We start from the raw sequence: 23,314 nt of genomic DNA, 5'->3' as shown, positions 1-23,314 counted from the left end.
CAGCCACTCCCTGCCTCCACCTTCTGTTTGTCTTCAGCAGAGGTAGGTAGGGCTGGTTCACTTCTGCCTCTCCTTCCACTTTCCGTTCCCTGTAGCAAACGCTCGCCAGGCTGGAGACAGTGTGCCATGGCAGTGGCAGACTGCTGTGCCTCCAGGGCCTTCCACCCCAGAACCTGGCTCTGTCCCACCTGACCCACTGGCAGCTTTCACCAGTGCTTCTTTTGGTGCATGAGCTGCCCACATTGGCTGCCTGTCATCCCTCCTGTGCCACTTCTCTACCTGCCATTGCTGCACAGCACTGGGCAACTGTGCCAGCTTTAAAGAACAACAGACTGTAGAAAGCCTCCATCAGCCCTCCAGTCTAGACCACTGTACCATAAGGAGCAGTTTCTGCTCTTGCTAAGGACTCAGCTCAGCTGCAGACAACAGTAACTAGGAGGTGCCGCTGGCTGAGGAGTAACAACATGGAAAGAAAAGCCTGTGTAGCAGCAGTGTGAGGTTACAAACGTAGTACATTCAGGTTCCCTCTGTTGCTGATGGTGAGAACTGGATTTCCCAAGAATATGTCAGATCCTAGATGGGCCAGATCTCCTACCACTGTCCCCTGGATGAAGGCAGAGTGTCCAGCAGGGGGGCTTCTAACTTTAGTACACCAGTTAAGTGTCTAAAGTTAGTAATTCTGCTGCAGCTTTAAAAATATGGTGGTGCAACATTTTTAGAACATGAATTCCCTCTTCAGATTTTAGTTTATAGAGGTAAGATAAAGTTGGTGATGCTCTGCCCAAGGTTAAACAACCTAACTATAGTTCAGGAGCCTTCCAGATCTCCCTTTCTCTTGCTTTCTCCCTGCTGACTCTGCTCTCTTGCTGTCCCTGGGAGCCCTGCAGCAGGTCGGGTGCCTCTTGCACTGCTCTGTGCTCCCCCGGGTGCTGCTCACCCAGCTGGGGGAACCCGTCCCATTCACTCTGGCAGTCAGTTGTGCTAAAGGCCAAGAACAGGTCAGGGAATCAGGGTGTGATCTGAGGAGATCCCACCCATGCCTCTCTGCTCTGAGCTGGGTTTTCCCTGCTGTGCTCCCCTTGGGCACCGTGTGCGAAGGGTCCTGACCAGCCCTGTTGCTCTGGGGTCACCTGCAGGCCAGGCTGTCACACCTAACTTACCCAACCCAACACTGCCCAAAGCCCCCTCTCCATCTCTGTGCTCTGTGTAGCTAATGCAGCTTAATGGGAGTGAACTGCAGGAAATAATCTTGGCAAATAAATCCATATTCTACAGCTTCTTGGCTTTTTTTTCCATTTAAATTAATGAAACCCATGAAACTTGCTCTCCTGAAGTTTATAACCTTCTGTTTCTCTCCTCATCAGGCTTATTTATCTCATTATTAGACTGTTTGCTTTGCAGTATATATAACTCACTGAAAGGCTGAGAACATTTTTTCCATAGCTGCCCAAATTTCAGTGTGATGTACTTCCTCTCACATTGTAATGTGTAAAAGTGTCTCCATGATATCTTGAAGTTTCACCCAAAATTTTAGACCAAGTACTGCAGTATATAATTTAATTGTCAAGCTAAGAGGAATATAGTAAAATAGTAATGTCAAAATCAATGTTATTTGATCTTCTTATGCAGAAGTATTGTATGAAAAGTGAGACTACGCAAAATACTACAGATAGTACTTGGCGCCCATGAAATTCCTAAAGAACAAAGGATTAAAACCATGGAAAGGGTGGCCAATGAGGGAAGAATTTTTTTTTAAGCTATGAATAAGGAGATAGAAGTGTACACAAAGGCTTGAAGAGTGTAAACAGTACAGAGGGAAAGGAGTTATTTCAGATTATCTAGGGGGGTATAACTTGGTTATAATGGGAGAAAATTAAACAAAGGAAAACAGAGCATTAAAGAAATTTGTAATTGTGAGGTCACTTAGCCCAACTCTTAGTCTCCATGAAACAGAAACCCAGTCAGTTGGATCACTCAAAGATTACATGTTTAAAATGCATATAATTTTGTCTCTGCAGCTTTGCATTTGCAAATTCTGAGCATGCAGCTTGGGACGTCCCCAGAAATGCTCGTGCAAAATTAGAGGTGTAGATGAGGCCAAGCTGGCCTGGTGGTTTAACTCAGTGGGTCTGTACCAATAAAGGAGTTAGCTTGTACAGCTCAAAACCAAACTCTAATTCTGGCCCATAGAACTTAATGAAAATACTCAGTAGAAAAGAATGCTGAGCTGACAGGGGAAAGGGCAGAATGACCTTACAAGTGTTCTGTGGTTCCACAGGGTAAGAGTGTTTGCCTTGCCATGGAGGATGTGTTCTATTGCAGAGACTTACACCTTGGACCTTTGAAGAAAGTAAAAACAAATTTTAATTAACTGATTACAACGTGACAAATCCTTAAAATATAAAGATAGACGAATGTTTAAGGATTTCTTTAGCTGTAGCTAGCTATTGAATATGCAGGTAATTATTTTGCTGCATTATTTTTTCTTACAGGCAAATGAAGAATTTATTTTTCTGTCTTAGCAATTCTATATTTTATTTAAAAAAAAAAAAACAAACCTTGCAGTAAAATCTGCATTTTAATCCTGTGCAAAGAAAGGGTAGTATGCACAAATTGCCACAGTGTGCTGAGGCACACAGTAGGCATTACAGATTGTACAGACATGGGGCTGTAAACAGCTCTCATGCAACATCATCGATCATGCCACGGTCGGTTACCTCACCATCATGTTATTTTATGCTTCCTGAGCCCTAAACCACCAAAGGTTGCCCACTGCTGGGGAGCTGCGTTGATGCCTGATAGCATGAAGTAATGAATGCTCAGCCAAGTGTATATTGTTTCTGCTTGTGCACCACTGTAATTTGTTTATCTGTCTAAAGATTATGCAGTTGAAAATCCACAATTTTATGCTGCCTTTGTAAATTACCAAGTCGCTTTTGATGAATGCATCCCCACTTCCGATGGTGGTGGCATTATGATCTTGAAATATTGGAAAGTGCTCATGCATACAATGCAGAAGGTTATGTTTTTATATTTTTGGCAGACAACCGTGCTATCAAGTAAATCTGACCTTAAGCTTCCTTACTGCATTAAAGATAATTCAGTTTTAACTTTATAGTCTTAAATGCTACTGTTTATATAAAGTTATTGCCCAGTCAAACTTGACTGATTACAGATGGGAAAGTCTTGACTGTTTCATACAAAACAAATTAGTGCTGCCAACTAGTTTAAAGCAGACCTGTTATTGTATTAGGGACTTGAGAGTGTGCAGATTTAATTAGCTTATTGGAATGGTCGTAGCATAATAAGAAATTGTCTTGTATGGCAATGTATTGGTATTTATTCCTGAAGTGCCGTGCCCAGAGAATTAGAAGATTCTCAAAAATCATGTTTATTGCAAATGGCAGGAAGATGAGTACCTTTTATTATTCATGAAGCTACCAGTGCTAAAGAAATCAGTGTATAAGGATAAAGTTCAGCAGGGAACAAAATGAAAGCAATTAATAATGGAGACTGGAGGAATGTCATCTGTCATTTGCTGATTTTCTTAAAATCACTTTATGCATTTGATGAAGAAAAGTATCTCACAGAAATGGTTGAAATTGTACTCATAAACTGTAAATAATTAATTCATCTCACTGAACACTTAAGATCACCTGTATGATGAAATCAAATGCTCTTACAAGGCCATGTGGATGGTATGTAATTTGAAGCACAACATGAATCACACCTGATTCCCTGAAAAGGGTGAGTTGTTGTTTACAAAGCACCGTCCAGGCGCGCTGCGTTTCAGCGGGCAAAGGCTGGAGGGCAGGGGGGGCTGGACCCTCCGCCCCAGCCTCCCAGGTGCTGCACTGCCTGAGCTCCCAGGAGGCAGCACATGCACTCATCTCCTGAGTTCTTTTACATAGAAAACTGCACAAGTCACTGCAGCCAGTACTGGACATAAAAATTAACTCTACATGGGCTTTCTCTGGAGAAGCCAAGCAAAGATGTGTTCGTACCACTTCGTTCAGAAGTTCCTTTCAACTACTTGCATACATTGCTTCCATTTTTAATCTTTTTTCCTGTAATCTGGAGAGTACTTGAACTGACTGATGTTTTCTTGTGTTGTATTTTGTTTTTTAAACTAGTCAGAAAATGATGAGAAGATAGTAGTATACGACCACATTGGGCCAAACGTCTGCATGGGGGATCACAAGGTAATTAAACATTTTAGTAGTATATCTTCTGGAGTTTTTTTTTTATTAGGAAGGAGAATGTATGCACTAGTTTACATTCATTTTGTGTTTGAGTCGACTAAATCTCTGTCCTTTTTCTAAAGCCTTGAAAATGTTTAAAACTTGAATTCATCTGAAATCAGCCAGTATGTTAGACACTTGTATGATACCAAAAAAGAGCAGGGTGACGTGCTAGAATGAAGGCACGATATGGGGCGACTGAAGAGGAGCAACTGTCTGGGCACTTAGGACTGCTCTTGTAGAACAGAAGTATTTTCATTGGATTACCAAAATTGCTTCCAAAACATAGCTGCAATGTATTGGGTGCCTGGCTGCTTATTAGTACAATAACATATTGGCAGTTCCATATTTAAGTGAGAAAAAGCATGTAGAATTACATATATACCAGTTGTGAAAATGAAGAAAAATACATAAATTTTAGAATCTTCTCTGCTGAAGATAGCAGAAGGAAAGTTAGAAATACAGCAAAACTGAGTATTTGCTTCTGTTGAAAAAAGCTGATCAAGGAGTAGGGGGTAACCTCTGAAAGCCTATATAAAACCCACATAAAACTTATATAAGAGCTCAATGAAAAACCTGCAAAAACCTTTAAATGGTACGACACTGGTCACAGGTCAGTCCCAGAGAGAGTGCATGTGTTTGCGCAGACGTGCAAATTCGCGTTCTTATGAAACACAGTATTGCTTTTCTGAGGAGAAGGTACTTCAGATATTTGGTCCAGAGTCATCCAAGTCTGATTTTAAAATACAGACATTTACTAATTTCTCCAGTAAAATGAAAAGTTCCGTGTGTCAGCAGCCAAGGACAGTTGTTTCGTTTCTCACCAGTGTACTTAGAATTATTTCTTTTGCCGTGGCGCTTTCAGTGGAGCCAGTTCTGTGATTAAAGGCAGCTGGGGGCCCGATCCTCTTCCCACAGAAATCAGTGGCAGATTCTGCCTTAGGTTTCAATGGGAGCAGAGATCTGTAAGGGGATGGTTCGGACCTCTTGTGCATTTTGTAGTTAGATTAATCCAAATAATTGCATCATTTTGTTTCCAGTCGTAGAGACATTTTTGTTGTGTTTGCTACTGACTGTAAAAAAACTTGAAATGTTTGTGTTTCCAATGTGTAACTTGTGTTTTTCCCTGACTTGCTGCAGCCTGTGTTCCTGTCCTTTCGAATAGCTGCTGGGGCAGGTAAACCTATTGCAAATGTGCACAAGTGTTGTGTCGTGCAGTGATGTGGTGGTAAATATCATTTTTTTTTTCCTTTACGTTTATATTTTCTACATCATTTCCCCTGTGTTTATTTTTCTTTTTTTAAAAAAATGCCAATTCCGCGACAGGAAGAAGATGCCTACGGAGTGAGAAGATCTTCCGGGAAGCCACGCTGTAGCCAGGGGAAGGAGCACACTCTGTATCCTGACATGCATCATCCCAACAACTGTCCTGATAAATCCAGCCCCGAGTGCCACCTTTTTAGACTGCTGATCGTACACTATGCTTCAGCATCTGGACTCTGTTTGAGAACAGCCTCACATACCTCACTGTCTTGTATGTTCATGTGACATCAAGTAGAAATGTGGAATTATTTTTTATATATATATGTCACAATTCTGTTGCCAAAACTCTAAATAGACAGCAGAGATGTTATGTATTTTAGATTTCACAACTTTCAACCTTTAATAAGTGTTTGTCGATGTGGAAAAGCTATTTCAGCATACTATAAACTTTTAAAGGTGTCATGCCTAACATTATATATCTTTACCACTTCGGGGTTTTGTACATTGGATTGTATAGATAGAGATATTGATGGTTTTAAATGGTATTTTTTTTGTTGACCAAGGCTTATTATGGTTTGTGTTTTAGTCTTAGTGTCTTGTTTTTCATTTTTATAATTTTTTTCTCATGTTATTTACTATACTGCCATGTTACATGGTTTTTGAATCACACAGCAGCTGCTTTCTATACATACATATATGTGTGTGTATATATATGTATGTATGTGTATATATACACAGATATATAAATAATTTATAAACCTGACCAAAACTTACGCTAAATATACTTTCCAATATGAATGCTTGAGAGTGCCATATCAGCAGTTAGTGTTGGAGTCTTAGCAGGTTTAGTTAAGTGTACATCAACAACCAACATTTATACAATAAATAATATATAGCAGTGCCATCCTGGATACAGATATATAGCATACTATATAGCACATATATTAGCAGTTTCACTTTGTTACTCCTATAATCCCTTCTTTCTATCTAATATTAAGGATTGAATGTGAAGTTCTTAGCTAGGTTTGGCTGTAACTTTCCAGACTTTTGTAAACTGTTTTTGTCCGTCTTTTGTTACTGTTTTATGGTGCCAAGTATTCTATATTGAAACAATGACAACACGGGAGAAGAAAATAATAGTCTGCTTCAGGTAGCAACTGTATTGGACACAGACTGTATTTATACAGTGTTAAAGAAAAAAAAAAAAGAAAGAAAAAAAAAAACAAAAACCTACTGTAAATTTTCCTGGTTAGTAGCTCAGTGCAGCCTACAATATAATCTTGTACGAACATTTTTCTCCTACCACTAAATACAACATTAAAAGGTGATTAGGGAGTCTGTTGATGAAACACAAATGTATGTTTTATTGATTTAATTTAGAACACTACAGAGTTCATGGACTGCGCGATGGCATTAGATTGATGCTTGATTTTGGTATAAATCACTACCACGGGAATGATTTGGAGTCTGCTTGCAGGACGGATTCTCAGCAGTACAGGTTGATGTGAAGTGCTGTTGCCCAGGGGTGTCTGCAGCTCTGTATTGTTGTTGTGCCATGTTGCATTATAACCACACAGTAATTCTATTTAAGCAAACTCAACTCATAACTTCGAAGGCCTTTAGAAATGAGTACTCTGGTTCTCAAGCAATAAAACTGATCATGGTGAGCGTGGCTGTGTCTGTCCCTTTAACTTGGGCACTGGGGATTACAGGGAAATTATTAAATTGTCACATTTGTTATTAATGTGTTACCTTTTAATCTCCTGCCAATTAACAGGGTTATTTTTCACAGGAAAACCTGTAGAACAGAACGCAGCTCCGGTGTTAATCAAAACACAACAGGAGCCGCGGCAAAGGCGTTTAGGGCTTGTACTGGAGTGCGATGCTGGGAGCCACAGCTTTATCAGCTGTTCGTGAGGCCGGGCCCCGCAGCCCGATAAATGTGCCACCAGCAACTCTGGTTTTAGGGGGGGAAATAAAATAAAAAATGATTAAAAAAATATCCAGCCTCTTCCAGCTCCGGGTCAGCCCCATTTACAGGTGCCCCCGCAGAGCGGCGAGACCCGCGGCCCGGAGCCGAGCGGAGGCGACAGGCACAGCTGACCCGCCCGGTAACTTGTGGAAGAGTCTCAAGCGTCACCCTCAGAAATTCGTAACACGCAGCTTCAGCGTTTCCCCAAGCCCGGAGGGGCTGCCCGGGACGAGCCGGGACGCGGGGACACGCTCTGTGAGGCTCCCGCGCTGGGGCGGCCGCGACCCCGGCCCCGGCCCCGCTCCGGCCCCGGCCCCGGCGCCAGGCGGGTGCGTTCCCGAGCCACCCGTGCCATAAAAATACTAAGGACTGAGCAGCGCTCCCAGCTCCTGGGGCACGCTGCATGTACGGAAATAAGGAAAGGGGCAGGTGTGAACAATCCCGCTCTCAAGCGCGGACGCTATCTTATCCTGTCACTTTCCGAGCAGCCAGGAAAGCGGCTCCGGTTCTTGCTGCGGCCCCAGCGCCGGGGTCGGTGTGTTCACAGCCGAGGCGAGGAGCGATTCTCTCCGTGACTGCCCGCAGGGAGCAGGGACTTGCGAGACCCCCCGGAAGAACCTGACAGAAGGATCTGGGCCAAACAAGTGGAGGCGCGCGCAGGGCCCGCGGTGCCGGCACCTGGGCCGCGGGAGAGGCCGCGGGCGGCACAGCCGGGCCGGGCCCCGGGGCCCGAACCAGGCCCGGGCCCGCCTCTCCGCGGAGCCTCCGCGGTCCTTCCCGCGGCGGGAGCAGCCCGGAGGCCGGCTCGGGGCTGCTGCGGGGCGGCCGAACGGTCCCAGCGAAGCCGCCGAGCGGCCGCGGCCCCAGGCCCAGCGCTTGGCCGGGCCGGACGTGCCGCGGGCCCAGAGCGCTGCGCGGGCCGGGCCTGGGCCCGCTCCCCGGGGCAGGGCCCGCCGGGCAGGGGCGTGCGGGCCGCACCGGGCCTTGGTGCGGGAGGCGGGCAGCGCCGGCCCAGCGCTGCGGGCATCGGGCCGGGCCGTGCTCCGGCGCTGGCCGAGGGAAGCGCAGCCAGGCGGTTGCCCAGGCCGCGAAGCAGTAGCTGAGGCACAGAAAGGGATGTCTCCGTAACTGAGAACAAAAAAAATAAGCAGCTTGAGAACGACGCCGTCCCGCGCCCACCGAGGGCGGCCGGGGAAGGGCCTGGCGCAGCTGCGGGGCATGTGGGGGCTGCCGCGCCAGCTGGGGCTGGTTCGGGGCTGCAGCGCGGCCGGGCGCGCCCTCCCGGCACCGCGGTGCTTGCGGGGCCTCCCCGCCCATCCTGCTCGCCGTGGGGTGCGGGCAGCGCCGCGGGACGCGCCCAGCCCCGAGCAGACCAGGTCACCTGCCGCGCCCCGAGCCGTCGCGGAGCAGCCCCCGAGCACGGAGGCCCGAGGCTGCGCGCCCAGCGCCCTGCATCGCTGCCGTCCGGGGGTAGGGCCGTGCGGCTGCCGTGGGGCAGCGAGCCCCGCACCCGCGGCTCTCCCGCCGCAACCGCCGCCGTGCCCGCCCCTCCCCTGCAGAGCGGGGGGCGGCGGGCCCGGGGGGGCGGCAGGCCCGGGGGGGCGGCAGGCCCGGGCTGGGGGGAGGCCCGGGGGGCGGCAGGCCCGGGCTGGGGGGAGGCCCGGGGGGCGGCGGGCCCGGGGGGGCGGCGGGCCCGGGGGGGCGGCAGGCCCGGGGGGGCGAGGCCCGGGCCACCCGGAGCTGTCGGCGGCAACAACCGCGCGTTCCCCGCGGGGCCCGGGCCGGCCCTGCGCTCCGCCGTGGCGGAGGAGCCGGGGGAGCAGCCCGAGCCGAGGGGCCCGCGGCGGCTGCGTGTCCCCAGCGAGCTGGGGGGTCCCGGGGCAGGGAAGCGAAAGCCAGAGATCAGCCGGCAACAGGTAGGGTGAGCCCCGGCCCTCGGAGCGGAGCTGGAGCCGCTCCCCGAGGAATGGGGGGAAAAAACCTCGCTGAGGGAAAAGCTTGTTAAATAATTTATTGATTTATACAAAGTCTTTCCAACCCGCGTGGAGACGTTATTTGATCCCAATGTAAAATCGTGTGTCCCTTTTTCTCTCGTGCTTTTTTGGGTTGTTTTCTCTTTCGGTATCATTAAGCGTAAAATCCAGAGACAGGAGAAATCAAACCGCCAAAACACTGAGGGAGGGAGTGAAAGAAAACAGCCTCTTTTTTTTTTTTACACTAGAAATATACATCACAAAATCTGAAATTTACTATATACAAAGTGGCTGAGCTGGAATTTGGCGACCCATACAAAACGTAACCATCTGATTGTTAGGAGCAGAAGTCGGCAAGAAGGCTGAAAGAAATAGGGGAAACCTAAGGGGGACAGGAAACAAAGGAAAAAAAAAAAACACCAAAAAGTTGGAAAAATTCCTCTGAAATTTACATCGATGAGAAGGAAAATAATTTCATAACTTATTCTGTAAAAAATATATATACATTTCACATACATCTTAGGCTGTACAAGACACCCGTCGAGCACCCAGGGAGGCGGGTCTGGCCCCAGCGGCCTCACAAGGTGTCCGAGCTGGTGCTGCAGGGGCTGACCAGGGACAGGTTCGTGGATTTGTGCTTTTTCAATAGCCTCGTGATTTTTTCGTCGTCTGAGTTGGGGTCCAAGGGCTTGTTGTACTCGTCATCGTCCTCATTGTCCGAGCTCTCCTTCAGCTTCTCCGTCTCCGAGTCGTGCTTCTTCTTGGCCGAGGCCATCTCCGCCGCGTGCCGCTTCCGCCACTTGGTCCGTCTGTTCTGGAACCACACCTGGGCACCGGCACCGGGCACGGCTCAGCCCCGCCGCCGCGACCCCCGGGCGGCGGCACCGGGACCGGCCGCCCCGCGCCTTCCCCTCCCTCCCCCAGCGCGGGGCGCGGGGCAGCGCCGGGCAGGAGCCGCGGGGTGCGGGGCGCGGGGCAGCGCCGGGCAGGAGCCGCGGGTGCGGGGCAGCGCCGGGCAGGGGCTCGCGGGGAAACCTCCGGGTCACCCGCCCGCCGCCTCCGGGGACGTCGCCAGCCGAGATGTGCGACAGTAAAAGCGGCGGTTTCACTCAACAATCATTTGTTGAAAACGGAATATGGTGGCCAGAAAATAAAAATTAATAAATAAAGCCGGTATTTTTGGCTCGCAGTGCAATTAAACGCTCCGCTGTGCCTGAAGTCCTTGCTAAAAAGACCTGCGTGCTTATGCAAGGTAAGATTGTGCCAATTACTGGAAACGGCCTCTGCTGAAAACCGGCCCGTTGAAAGCCATTACCTGCGGGGACCTTTTTGGTTGGGGCTCTGGTTTGCGGTTTGGTTTTTTTTTAGTGTGTCATTTTATCTATTTTCCTTAAATCGTTTGCAGCGTAACTGCCTCTAAGACCAAAACAAGTTCTGTAGAAATTTGCCTACAGTTTATCCAATAACCAAATGCAATTGAAATTATAATTTCACCTTAAAAAAAATCCCTGTGTTTTTACAGTGTTCGTGGCCGCTGGTAACCGATTGCCAAGGCAGGAGGGGACAGCGCTGCCTGTGCGGGGAGAGCCCGCCCGGCCCCGCCGCGCCCGCGGGCACCTACCTTCACTTGGCTCTCGGTCATCCCTAGGGAATAGGCGAGGCGGGCTCTCTCCGGTCCTGCCAAGTATTTCGTCTGTTCGAAGGTTTTCTCCAAAGCAAAAATCTGCTGCCCAGAGAAAGTCGGTCGCGAGTGTTTCTTCTTGCCGTCCTTGTCCAAAACCATCCCCGTCTGAGCTGCAAGCGGAGGAGAAACAGCTCCGTCAGAGACGGGCTCTGCACCGATCCCAGCGCCCGCCCGGCGCTGCGGCTGCAGCGGGGCTGCTCCGGTGTCCGCCGGTGTCCGCCGGGACGCCGCTGGCTCCAGAGCAGGATCCGGTCCGGGGACGTTTCGGGGCCGCGCGGACCCGCGCCCGCCCCGTCCACCGCGCTCCCCGCGCCCCGCCGGGACCGGCCGCACTTACCGGGACAGGCGAGCCGGGGGTCTCTCCAGGGAGAGCCCTGCACCACTCCCGGCCAGAAAATCGGCGGCCGCCCCGGCAGCTCCGCCAGCGGCTTCGGGTACCGGGAGACGGCGGCGGGGTTGAAGTACATCCCGGCCGAGGCCGCCAGCCCGTTGATGCGGGGCAGCCCGCCCAGCAGGTTGCTGGCGGAGCCCACGGGCCGTCCCAGGATGTCGCTTATTCCGTGCGGCGTCCCCAAGGGGAGCTGCGTGTTGAGTCCGCCGAGGGCCGGCGCCTTGAAGCCGGAGGGGTTCTGCAGGGTGTAGGGGAAGAGGGAGGTCTTCATCTCGGCCATGTTGTGCAGCGCGGCCAGCGGCGTGCTGCTGAGGACGAACGCGCTCTGCCGATTAGCATCCATCTGCCCCACCGCTAACATTGGCGGTCATCGAGGAGCGCGGGTCCTTCTCCCTCCTCGCCGGCAGCTGCTCCGCGCTCCCCCCGCGCCAGGCGCGCCGGGCGGGACGGCCGGTGCTCGGCTCGTGGCTTCAGAGCGACAGCAAGTCCCAAAGTTTGCCGAGCGCAGAAAACCCCGGCGCTTCTCCGCCCGCCCCCGCAGATCGGCGACGCGCAGCGCCAACTTCCAGGCGGGAGCGCGGAGAAAGCCCAGTCGGGACGCTGCAGCGGAACAGCGGAGCGGGAGTCCTGGGGAGCCCAGCGCCCCGCCGGCGGAGCCTCCGCGGGATCCGGCGGGAGGGGAGGCGGATCGGGAGGGACGAGCGCCGGGAGGGGACGAGCGCCGGGAGGGGCGCTGCGGGCCGCGCTGTGCCGCGCCTCGCCTCGGCCGCGTGTCCCGGCGGCGGCCGCGGGCCCCGTGCGCCGCGCCCCGGGCGCAGATAACCGCGCGGGCACCTGCCGGCCGCGCGCCCATTGGGCGGCCGCTCCCCGCGCCGCCGCCGCCGCCCAATCGCCGCGCGGGCAGCGCCCCCGCCCCGGCGCGTCACGGCCGGGCCGCCCGCCGTGGGAGCGCGCGGAGCCGCACGTGGCCGCGCCGCCGCACCGGACCCCGCCCGCCGGGGTCACGCGCCGGGGTCACGCGCGGGGTCACCCCCGGCCCGGCCCCTCCTGGGCCGCGGGACCCGCCGCCGGGCCCGGGGAGCCGGTCCCCCCCCCCAACACGCACCCGCGGGGCCGCTCCGGGGCGGGGGGGGGACGGCCGGACGGCGGCTGGGCCGCCGCGGGGCTGCGGCGCGGGAGGGGCCGCGCCGTCCTTCCCGGCCCGCTGGATGTTCGGCCGGGAAAGCGGTTCCGCCGGCAGCCGCGCGCCGGCCGCTCCCCCCTCACCTGCCCGGGAGCCGAGCGCCCGTGTCCCGGGGACCGGCGCTGGGCTCAGCCCCGGGGCGGCTGGTGCGAACCGGCGCGGAGCGGAGCGGGGCTGCCCCGGGGGCCGCGGGCGGGGACAGCCCCTGCGGAACGAAATCGTGGCTGTGCCCGCACCGCGGAACGAACTTCGTTCGCACAACTACAGTTACCGCAGGACTTCGTCCGAACCGAAACCTTCTGCCTTGCCAAGAGAGAAGAATCCGGATTCGCGATTCTTGCAGGAAATAATTCCGCAAACGGGGTTTATGGCGCGTTCTTCGCCTCACAACCGCCTCCTGCGGTTTCGACGCACTCCTAACCAAGGAAAACGCTAACCACGACAAGTGGGGAATTCAGATTTTTCGAAGTGTTCACAGAGTGACCGTGAATCGACTTCCCCGTGCCAGAACAGCTGCTGGAAGGCGCGTTCCTCGGGCGCGGCTGCGGCCGCCGCGGGCAGGTGAGCAGGGCCCGTCTGGCCCCAAGGAGCAGCCCTGATGTGACAGTAAGTCTGGGAAGCGGTTACTCGGGCTCGATCAATGATCTCTATTTTCAGTCGCTGTGTCCTGTTACGTGCGTCCTCGCAAACAGCCTGAAGTACAAACGCGAGCTTCAAGACGATGCTGCCCCAGAGCAGCGTTAATAGGCGACTCCATCGCTTCTTCCTCTGCTGAAGGCGGCAGCAGCAAAGGCGGCGGTAACGGGTTTATCACGCTCCCTCGACTAAGCCCCGTCAGCTCTGTCCAGTCCCGGTCCTGCAACGCCCGCCTATACCGGGAAGGAGCTGGGGCTGCTCCCCCGGAGCCTCCGGACGCGCCCGCCCCGCCCGGGGGCCGTCTCGGTCCTCGGCTGCCGGTGCCTCCCCCGGTTGCACCGCGCCGGGACTTCCCCTCCGTCCTCCCGCCGAGCATCCCGCGGCTTCTCCGCCTCTGAATGCGAACTCCAGCACCGGCCGTTCGTGCTCCGCTACTGCGGGGGGATCCTCCGCGCACCGGCAGCGAACAGCCGCTCCCCGAAGAGCCCCGCCGGGACTCCGCTGCCGCGCAGGCACCGGGTAAGAGCGCGGCCTCGGCCGAGCCCCCGCCGCACTCCCGGTCCCCCGACGGGCTCGTTGGCGGCTCGGGGGGGGCAGCCCGGCGGCGTGTGGCGGCAGCGGGGCTGGGCTGGGGCCGCCCCGTCCGCAGCCGGAGGGAGCGATACCCCGCAGGGCTGGACGAGCCCGCCCGCTGGGAGGGGGCAGCGGGGAGCATCCTCCTGCCCCGGGACACCTCCGAGTGTCCGGTTCCCGCCTCTCCCCGGTCCCGCAGTTCGCTTTCGGCACCCGCAGGCGGTACCCCGGGTGCCTCCGGGGGTGCGCGGCTCCCCGGGACCCGCTGCCCGCAGCCCCGGCCAGCAGCCGGCGTCCACCAGCGCGGCTCCCGCCGGTCGCCTCCCGCTCCCGTCATCTGGGTTAAAACTCACGCTAAAACAGTGATCTGAGGCCGGGCGGTAATTTATATCTGTCATCATTGACGCCCGTTGCACATTTAATAGTACGTTTGTCCTGTTCATTGACTTTCCTGCTATCTAATACCCCCATTTTTCCAGGTGGAAATACGAGGGGTTTGTCTCTGCAGCCCCCGCGGCGTGGTAAAACTGCTCTGGTGTCTCTTCTCCCGGCCCTACGCCGAGGGGGCACCGCAGGAACCTCCGCAGGGAGCACGAGCGGCCACCGCCCGTGCGGTGCCCCCGCCGCCAGCACCGGCTCCGCGCCCCTGCCCCACCGCCCCGCTCTCCCCGCTGCCCCCTCCCGCAGGGACCCCCGGAGCGCTCCCTCAGCCTCCAGCCACCCCCGCCCGGCTGCAGGAGCTGGGCCGCCCCGCCACGGGGGCACCGGGCGCTACGTCGGTGCCGGCCCGGCCCTCCGGAGCCCTCTGCCTGCGGCCGAGCCCGTCTTGTCAGAGCCCTGCACAGAGCTGGAAACGACAGCGACCTGAGGCGCTGCTGGCAGCACTATGAGGGCCCTCGGCCGGATTGACCCAGGAGCGCTCAAGCCCTCTCCGGCGTGCGGACACTTGACAAGACGCCGCTGCCCGGAGGGTCATTTGGGCAGAAGGAACCGGGACCGAGCTGCGGCAGCGCCGGCTTTTACCTGGCCAGGCCGCCCCCGGCCCCGCCGCGCACCCCCTGCTCCGCACCACCCCCTGCCCCGCACCCCCCTGCTCCGCACCCCTGCCCCACAACCCCTGCCCCGCACCCCTGCCCCGCCGCGGGCTGGCGGCGCCCCCTGGTGGCGGCGGGGGGCCCGATGCGGGCCCGGCCCGTCCGCCCGTCCGTCCGTTCCCCCGTCCCCGCACTGCCGCGGTGCGGGGCTGGCCGCTCCCTCCGACGGAGGCAGGGGCATCGCGCCGTCTCTACCCGGTTGCCGCTTCCTGCGGGAGCCGCAGCCCTGAGGCGGCCCCGCCGCACGGCAGGGCTGCGGGGGCACGCGGCGCCGGGCCCTTCGGTGTGAAACCACCGTGCGTTTTTAGTGGGCTGTTCTTGATGATAAAGGCAGCATTTCACGAACATGTTTGGATGCAGTTCCAGGTTGGGCAGAGGTTTTATTTCCAGCATTTCAAACGAATGAGCGTTTCGGTTTGCCCCTGGCGTGAATAACCTTTCTTAAAAAGGGCGTGGAGGCACAACTGAGATAAAGAACAGCAAACAGATCTGTGATTTGTGCATTCTGGCATGCTCAGAGTGGAGTATCATGGTACACTGTCCAGTACAGGTAATTTCAGACAAGTTCTCCTTAACCTTCCAGTACCTCTGTTTGTCATGCATAAGGCCAAAGTGCTTTTTCCTGTAGGTTCTGTGCAGCTGGAAATGTCTGAGGGGCTATGTACTAACAGAAAATAAACCACAAAGAGGAATAAGCTGTTTTATATTCATTGGGTGTAAATGCATGTGCATTCTGTCTCACTTTACGGACTGCAGAGCAGTTGTATGTGCAGCACATCAAAACATTCCCCGCTGTGTTGTACGTTATTCCAAAGTGTGGCTGTAAAGGTCTGTGTCAAAACAGGGACTGGGGAAGGGGGTACTCAGGGCAGCTCTCCACGTTTCATTTTCTCAATTATTCTGCTGCTGGTGGACGCAGGAGTGAAGCTAAGGGAGGGAAAATTATGTTGTTGTGAGGAGTTAAAGCTTAGTGACAAGGGAGCAGGAAAATCCATGCTGAGAGGCCTGTAATCACACTGCCTGTGTTCCTGGCTGCATGGTTGCTGCTGCTTCACAGCACATCCAAAAGAGATCCCGTGTTTAAGAATGAGGGGTGTTTGGGGCTAATAATGCAGTCGCTAGCAAACAAAGTCATTTTATAATAGATGATCTCTGTTGAAGCATCTTCACAGGATGATATATGTTCTGGGAAAGGCCATATTTAATATTTTTCATTATGATCCTTGGCACAAAAAGTAGGAATATGCTAATAGTGCAGAGCTAGGAATCTTCATCAGTATAGGACAGCACACAAGAGAAACTGGATGACCTTGGGAACAGAGTTACAGAAATGTGAAGAAACTTAAAAATGCAAAAAATATAAGTTATTGCCTTAGAGTATGGTATTATTATAGTATGGTATTTAGGACAAAAATGCAAAACAACGTTCCATACAGCTGTGGCAGAGTTTAGACTCTCATGATTAGGAGAGAGATTTGCAGGATTATTTTTTTTCCCCATGGCTTGAAATTGCAGTGGCTGAGAACTGTCTCATGGTGCATGCCCAGCCACCTTGGGAGCCCTGCCCATTCAGGTGCTTGTCCTCTGTCCACTCAGGATTGCAGACTAGGGTGAAGTTCAAGCCAGGTGAAGAAAAAAAATTCAGTTATGACACAGGGATCAGGTTTAGCAATCTGGGAAGTTCCTTTTTCTCCCAAGCTGCCATTTTCTGTTTCCCCCCATTGCTCTGCCCACCCACCTGCACAGTCCTGTCTGTGGCAGGCACTGCAGGGCCCAGGCAGCAGAGAGCAGCTCTGCACCTGTGGGCTTCCAGTTTATCCACAGTTAAGTCCGATGTACCCAGCAGTTTGGATTTTCTTTGACGTTTCAGGGTGAAGTCTCCCTCCAGGTCTGCACGTGGCTGAAGGCAGCCTGGCCCCACGCAGGTCAGGACTGCCAGAGCTGGCTCTGTGCCGTGGGCTGAACATGGAGGCAACACCCAGGGAAAAGCATCCCAGGCCCCAGAGGAGGCTCTGACCTTCCCAGCTTCCTCTGCCTCTCTGACACAATCTGGCATTTTTATGCTCACGAGGACATTTACTGAAAACCGCATCCATTGGCAGAATAACCACAACGAAGACCAGAATGCACAGGACAGAAATGCTGCTAATCAGGGGTCCTTGCATGCCACAGTGGGAAGGAATATATAGAGAAATATAAGTAAATGACCAGTAAAATTTATGGATACTGTGCTTTGCCATTAAAGAAGGAACACATTTATAGAGGAAATAATTTTTTTATTTTTTTTGTGTTGGCTGGCTGAGTAATTCTGTTTGTACATACTTAAATTTCTGATAAATACAGCAACTTTCCATAACTGTGTGAAAAGCAATTATCAAAATATATGGAAAGAAAAACAGGCAAAAATGTGTCCTCATTCAAGAGTTTATTCTTACGCAGCATGTTGGGTTTTGTTGTTTTGCAATCTGTCTTTATTAAGAAAGCTGTCGTATGTATTTAATTAACAACTGTGGTAGCCTGTATCGTTATACAATGCTTCCAATTATATCCTTAAATTGGAGTATTGTTTTACAAGGTTGTATAAATAAAACCAGCTGAGCATTCATTTCTATAGACCTCAGTCTGTTCTAAGACTGCATTATTTTTGTAAGGCTGGAAGGAATCTTTTCCTAGATCTTATATTACTCTTCTGCTTAACAGTAAATCATTACAGAGCCTCAGTGCCTAGAGCAGGTTACCCCCAGTGATGCTAAAGCCTGGAGTTTCTAGTTGGAAATTTTGTAGTCCTGTGTCCTTTGCAAATGATGTTAGAGAATTTATTGTGGCGCATGAAGAAAGAAACTCGTTTGCAAACGGCGGGAGAGCGGAGGGGCGCGGCTGCCCCGAGGAGGCAGCCTGCCCTGGGCTGTGGCGCTGAAACACCGCTCGGTCACGGAGCTTTTTTGTTTTGTTGCCGCTGTCCTGCACGGTGACGGCGTTGGGAAACGCTCCTGCTGACACCAGGGCGCGGGAGGCTGCGCTGCGGGGCCCGGATCGGCCGCAGCTGCGCCCGGCCCCGCCCGGCCCGGCCCCTTCCTGCCGCGCGGGGGAGGGTTCCCCGGGCAGGCAGCCCTGCCCGTGTCCCCGGGCGGCTGGCGGGGCCGTGGGGGCTGCCCGGGAGCTCCCGGCTGGGTAAGTCCTGCCTGTCCGTGCGCGCAGGCTGCGCGGGAGCGGCTTTCCCGCGGGCTCTGCCGGTCGGTGCGCAGCGCCTTCAGCTGTTCCGCCGTCTGGGCACCTGAGTCCTGTCGTGCTTCCAGAAAACCTGTCAATTCACGTATCCTGTCGTTTTCAAGGATCATGCCCCTTCCCAAAGGCGTGTGCTCGCTGCAGTTGGAGCGGGGGCAGCAGCTCGAAGGGGCTGTTCGGAGCAGGGGCAGGATGAGGCCTCGCCCCAGGTGTGCAGCGAGCGGGGCTGGGCTGAGCACCTGCTGAGCACCTGCTGGTCCTCTGGGCTCTCCCCTCAGCAAAGGAGGCCGAGTTACCCCAGCGCCGCTCTGCCTACAGCCTAGTTAATCTGTTCCGCGAGTCACCGCTGTCAGAAATTGGGCTCCTTTCGCGGCTGGCTGTGAAATGTGATGGATAGGTTGCTGCTGGAAAGCAGAACTCAGGATGGGGAGAGTCTGGGAGCTGGCTGTTCCCCAAACTGGGAGAGGGAGCGTGATGCCATGGAGAAGGACCCTTTTCTGTCCCTTCTTTGGTGTGCCCTTCCCAAGTGAGAGAGGTTATCTCCTGAAATCACAAGCAGTAGCTTCTCCTACTGCTTCCCTTCTCCTGACAAGTTTTGGAAGCTTTTTGTGTTTGCCTATTGCAAATGAATGGTTGTGGCAGTGTGAAGTAGTTACTTGGTTTTCAGAGTTTTCATAGCTTAACAAAAGAGCTCAATATAAAGCTGTCGAACCGTTTTGGTTTTTTCAAGCCCCTCTAGGCACGTTTTGGCATAAAAGTTGGATCTACCTTTTCTATTTCTAACCCATGCCTTCCTGGGAAGCCAGTTAACTTCAGCTATCAAGCACATAGATGAGACAGCCTTCTAGTACTTTCTAGAAAGAGCAAAAGGCTCAGTATGTCTTGCGATTTTGTGCCTTTTTTTGGGTTTACTCTCTTTTTAAGGCTTTAATCTTATTTTGGAGAATTACTGGGGTGAAGGGAGCTGTATACATAAACCCTTTCAAAATAACTTATTTGTGTTGAAGACTAGAGTAGGATTCTGAAGGTATCATAAGGAAGTTTTCAACACCTCTGTGAATTCATCAGTCTGTTTTGGATTCTAAGCAATGAGTTTTTGAAGCTCTGCAAAACATGAGTTAGATGTTTTACATGTTAAAATCGCCAACCATTACTATAAATTTGATCATTGGTGGAAAACAGCATGGGCATATTTATTTATTTATTTTAAATTTAGGACAGAAAATGAAACAGTATTTTGGCAGGTGAGATTTGAGAGGTTTAAGTTAAGCAGTTATGAGCATTAATTTCATGTGTTGTGCCTCATGAGAGACTCTCTCAACCATAACGAGGTGGGCAGCATTTTCTTGGCTTACTGTCCTTTTCAAAATGAAGGGCTTTTTCTGCCCCAGCTGAGCTACGAGTCAGTTTGTGGTTGACTGAATTGCCAGTGTGGCTTCCAGCAGATCACTGGTGTTGCTGAAGTTCCAAGACCATCGATTGTAATTTATCTTATTTCCCCCTGTCTGGAAACCTTGTTTTACCTGTTGCTTTTCTTCTGCAAATGGCTTAGATTATTGTTAATATTAAGAGCTTTGCCTTCCAAGGCCAAGTGCCCGCCAGCCCTCTCTTCCTTCCCTCCTTCCACCAATATTGCTTTTTCCTACTTGACTCCACTATAATAGTTTATCCTTTTAATGAGAGAAGGCTACAAGTTATTCTTTCTAAGTGAGATAAGCCCTTGTGAGCTCTATTTTATCTAACCAAGACTGGGAAATCGTTTGCCCTTATTTGTATTAAACAGATGTATATACTTTACCACAAGTCATTAGTGCTATAAAGAGATTGCCTTCCTATTGATAGCTTAGATGGGGGAATTCAGGAGTAAATTGCCAATAAATAAAGAGTGTGCTTGTAAGCACTATTGATTCTCTCTGAGCCACAGAGAAGTGTTTTGTTAGTAAAACTCTTCCTGAATGTGCAAGTGAGGTTAAAAAAAAAAGTAATTAGTGATTACTGAAAGCAGGGAGAGGGGGATGACTTCGGGTGAGAAGCTTACATTCATGGAAGGGTACAGTTTGTAAAGACAGCTGCTGAAAATGTACCAGCAATTCTTCTGGCCACTCAGAAATGCTGGAGGCAATCATTAGAAAATTAAAGGATCAGCACAGCTTTTCCTATAACATGTAACTTCAGAGTAGTAGGAGAGTTCCCAAGTCACCAGGAAAGGAATAGAAAGTATAATTTGCATAGGAAATGAAAGTTTGTTGGGATTCATATTCCTTTTGTCCTCTTTAGGTTTTGTAACAGTCTGGTAATTTTCTGAGCTGTTTAGGGAGTGCTGGTGGCTGGACATAAGGAGCCACTTCAGGAGCAGGTTTGAAGAGGACCAGTGTGGTTATAAGCCAAAGGACAGCGAGGTCCTACCAGTGGGAGTGGGAAGAACAGCAGATCAGTCAGGTCCATGGCTGCTGTAACCATGGTGCTTGCTCTATCTTGTGTTTCTTCCACATTCATCCAGCTGGCTGAAAATTCATAGTATTTACAGAGCTGTCTTTCTAGAAAGGACAATGGGACAGAGCTGGATGGACAGCAGGACAGTGCGATGCTGCAGTGCATTCTCTGCAGAGGCCATGTTCAGTGATGTGATTTCCATCATCTGCAGTGCACATATTCCGTGAGGTAATTGATGTTTGTAAGCTGACAGACCGTTCCTTTAAGAGTATTGTGATAGAATAACGGTGATTGTAATCTTTCAGAATCTTTGGCAAGCCTTTTAACTGTGGTGCATTAGAGGATTCTTCTGGTGTTATGCTAATCTTCCTCACAATTATTTAAAAAAGACACAAAGTAATGATAAATGCTGGGCACACAAAAAACATTTTGTTATGTGATAAACAATACTGGAATTATCCAAAATGTGGAGAAGTAGAGCAGCTGAATAAATGTAATTGTACATGGCTACTCTTAGTAGCAAAAAAATTTTACTGGGCTGATGCACATTAAAGTTGTCCTGCATCTTCAGAAAATGGATTTCTTCAGACTAAATTTCTTCTGTAAGGATGGAAATGCAATTCATCGCCAAAGATTGGACACCAGGAATATATTTTTGGCAGTGACAGCCTTTGGGAGGCTCATTAACAATGACAGTATGAATTCAGAAAGTTTCAGGTTATATGACAAATCTATTGCGTACTGGTTTATATATGCATTTTTCCTCACCATTAAGCCATAATATATGTGATCTTATCTAAGCAATTATACACCATCTGTTGGGGATTTTTTTGTTTTAAAAAACCCGTATCTTGGCTTTTGTTCTGAAAAGCTCTTACAGAATTCATTACATCTTCTCTTTTGTTTTTTACCTTAGTTTCTGAGTCTCTTGCAACCCTCTTTCTTGCTTCAATCGGTGATGATATTTAAGTTTTCTTTCAGACATGTTTTAGATTTCTTCCACAGATGTTAAAAAATGAACAAAAAATGTCTTTTAAAAAATCAGGAGTTGTCAAAACACTCAGGAAAAGAGCCCTCCTTGGGAACAGAAGTGCTTATGCTGTGCTTTGCATTCTTGTGTAACTTTCTTCCACATTCATTCCAGGTTGCTGAAAATTAGTATTAGGTACAGAGCTGCCCTTCTAGAAGAGACAACAGGGCAGAATTAAGTTTACACCGCCTGAGGGCACTGCAACACTATTTCACTTAATCTTAAAGCAGAATACGAAAGAGTAGTGCTTGAAATGATCCCCGTTTTTCTTCCTCTTATGATTACTATCAACTTCTAGAGCAAGTGTACCACTGAAATGAATGAAAACCGGTTTAAGACAATAGATATGTTGTTGTAGGCGGGTGTCTTGGAACGAGGTCATCCTTCTCTCATGTCACTAATTTTGTTTCCTTGTGCTTACGGTAGGATGACGGTAATTTTAAGAACAATGCCATTGTTATTTAAAATCGTGTTACTGGAGTGGCAGTGATTGCTGTGTGCCTGGGCGTGCTGCAGTTTTAGCTACTTGGATTTGCTGCCTCTTGTCTGCATCCAGGGAGGTGCAGGGCTGAAGCAAAAGCACCAAACGATGCCGCTGCACTCGTGTCCTTGTACTGAACTAGGATGGGACCAAGTGAGGAACAAGAGAAGTAAAACCTCCCTGCATGTGCCCTGCTGGTGTGACTTGTTTTGTCAGTCTCACCAGTTTTCCCTTCTGTCACTCTTCCTGCACTGCCATCTCTCTCTTTTCCTTCTGCTTTACTGTTTTTCCTCCTCTATCTCCTCTCTGCTGTTTGCTGAGCTGAGGCAGGAGGTTTCCACAGCTCTCCTACAAGCAAAAAGCCCATTGTCCTTGTCCACACTGGCCTTCTAAAATGTGCCTCCAATTCCGTGGTTGAAAATGCTGCCCTGATCTTGTGCATCTAGACTTTGCCTTAGAGTGTAGCAATTCTTAAGTGTTTGTTTAACAGGGAGTCATTAGCCAAAGTAATGTTGCAGGTTTTACTGCATCCTGGGGGCTTCCAAAGGGGTAACACAGTCCATGATGTTAGCAATACTGTATTTTTTTAGTTTGCTTGCTTTAGTGATCCAGGAGTACATTCAGGAATAATTCTATACATAATATATTCTTCAATGAACCAACTAGACTGACCCAAATAATACTTTTAATTTGTGCATGCTAATAGGATTGACAAAGGAATGTGACTGTTTCTTTTACTCTTGAGCCCAGAAGTGAATGAGCTTGACTGGTTTTTCCACAGCAAGGTTTCTTGGTAGCACTAATGGAAAGTGAAAAGTTGTGTCAGATAAAGTAGTTTTAAAAATATGTTGGAATGACTCAACATTGAGGAATTATCTTGTATTAAATAAAAGTCAAAATAATTAAAGGAGCTTAAAAGTTCCATATTTAAACATAACTCTACCTTTAAAAGTCATGGTATGAAACTGTATGAGGTACGAGAGTAGATATGTAGTTATTTAACAAATTTAAGCTCTTCCAATATCGCTATTCCAATAAATCACAAAAATGCAAGAAATCTTGTGTAAGTCCTGTTGGTGCATGTGCTTAAATTTATCCTTAGAGATACTTCAAATATCTTGAAGTAGTGAGATAA

At 51.1% G+C, this 23,314-nt stretch overlaps 2 protein-coding genes across 3 annotated transcripts in view; one reads left to right on the top strand and one right to left on the bottom strand.

Moving 5' to 3' along the window:
• The window catches only part of INPP5A (inositol polyphosphate-5-phosphatase A), a 193,947-nt gene extending 186,776 nt beyond the window's left edge, over positions 1 to 7,171 (top strand). Inside the window, exons 14-16 of one of the 2 annotated variants that reach the window (XM_051618458.1) lie at positions 4,134 to 4,202; positions 5,382 to 5,418; positions 5,568 to 7,171. In XM_051618458.1, coding sequence (XP_051474418.1) covers positions 4,134 to 4,202; positions 5,382 to 5,418; positions 5,568 to 5,617 — 156 coding nt within the window. In that variant the 3' untranslated portion in view covers positions 5,618 to 7,171. Of the gene's footprint in view, positions 1 to 4,133; positions 4,203 to 5,381; positions 5,470 to 5,567 lie in introns of both variants that reach the window. The other variant, XM_051618459.1, reaches the window with a different exon arrangement.
• Positions 7,172 to 9,482: 2,311 nt separating this feature from the next.
• NKX6-2 (NK6 homeobox 2) lies at positions 9,483 to 11,909 on the bottom strand. The gene is made up of 3 exons (XM_051617993.1): positions 11,471 to 11,909; positions 11,071 to 11,243; positions 9,483 to 10,275 (listed from the first exon to the last, which is right to left on the bottom strand). The coding sequence occupies exons 1-3, from the start codon at positions 11,883 to 11,885 to the stop codon at positions 10,027 to 10,029; spliced, it is 837 nt and encodes a 278-aa protein (XP_051473953.1). The 5' UTR covers positions 11,886 to 11,909; the 3' UTR covers positions 9,483 to 10,026.
• Positions 11,910 to 23,314: the final 11,405 nt, after the last annotated feature.

This window comes from Apus apus, chromosome 4 (assembly GCF_020740795.1).
Source record: "Apus apus isolate bApuApu2 chromosome 4, bApuApu2.pri.cur, whole genome shotgun sequence".
Lineage (NCBI taxonomy): Eukaryota > Metazoa > Chordata > Aves > Apodiformes > Apodidae > Apus > Apus apus.
The sequence above is the reverse complement of the archived record's forward strand: the minus strand, read 5'-3'. Positions and strand labels throughout refer to the sequence as shown.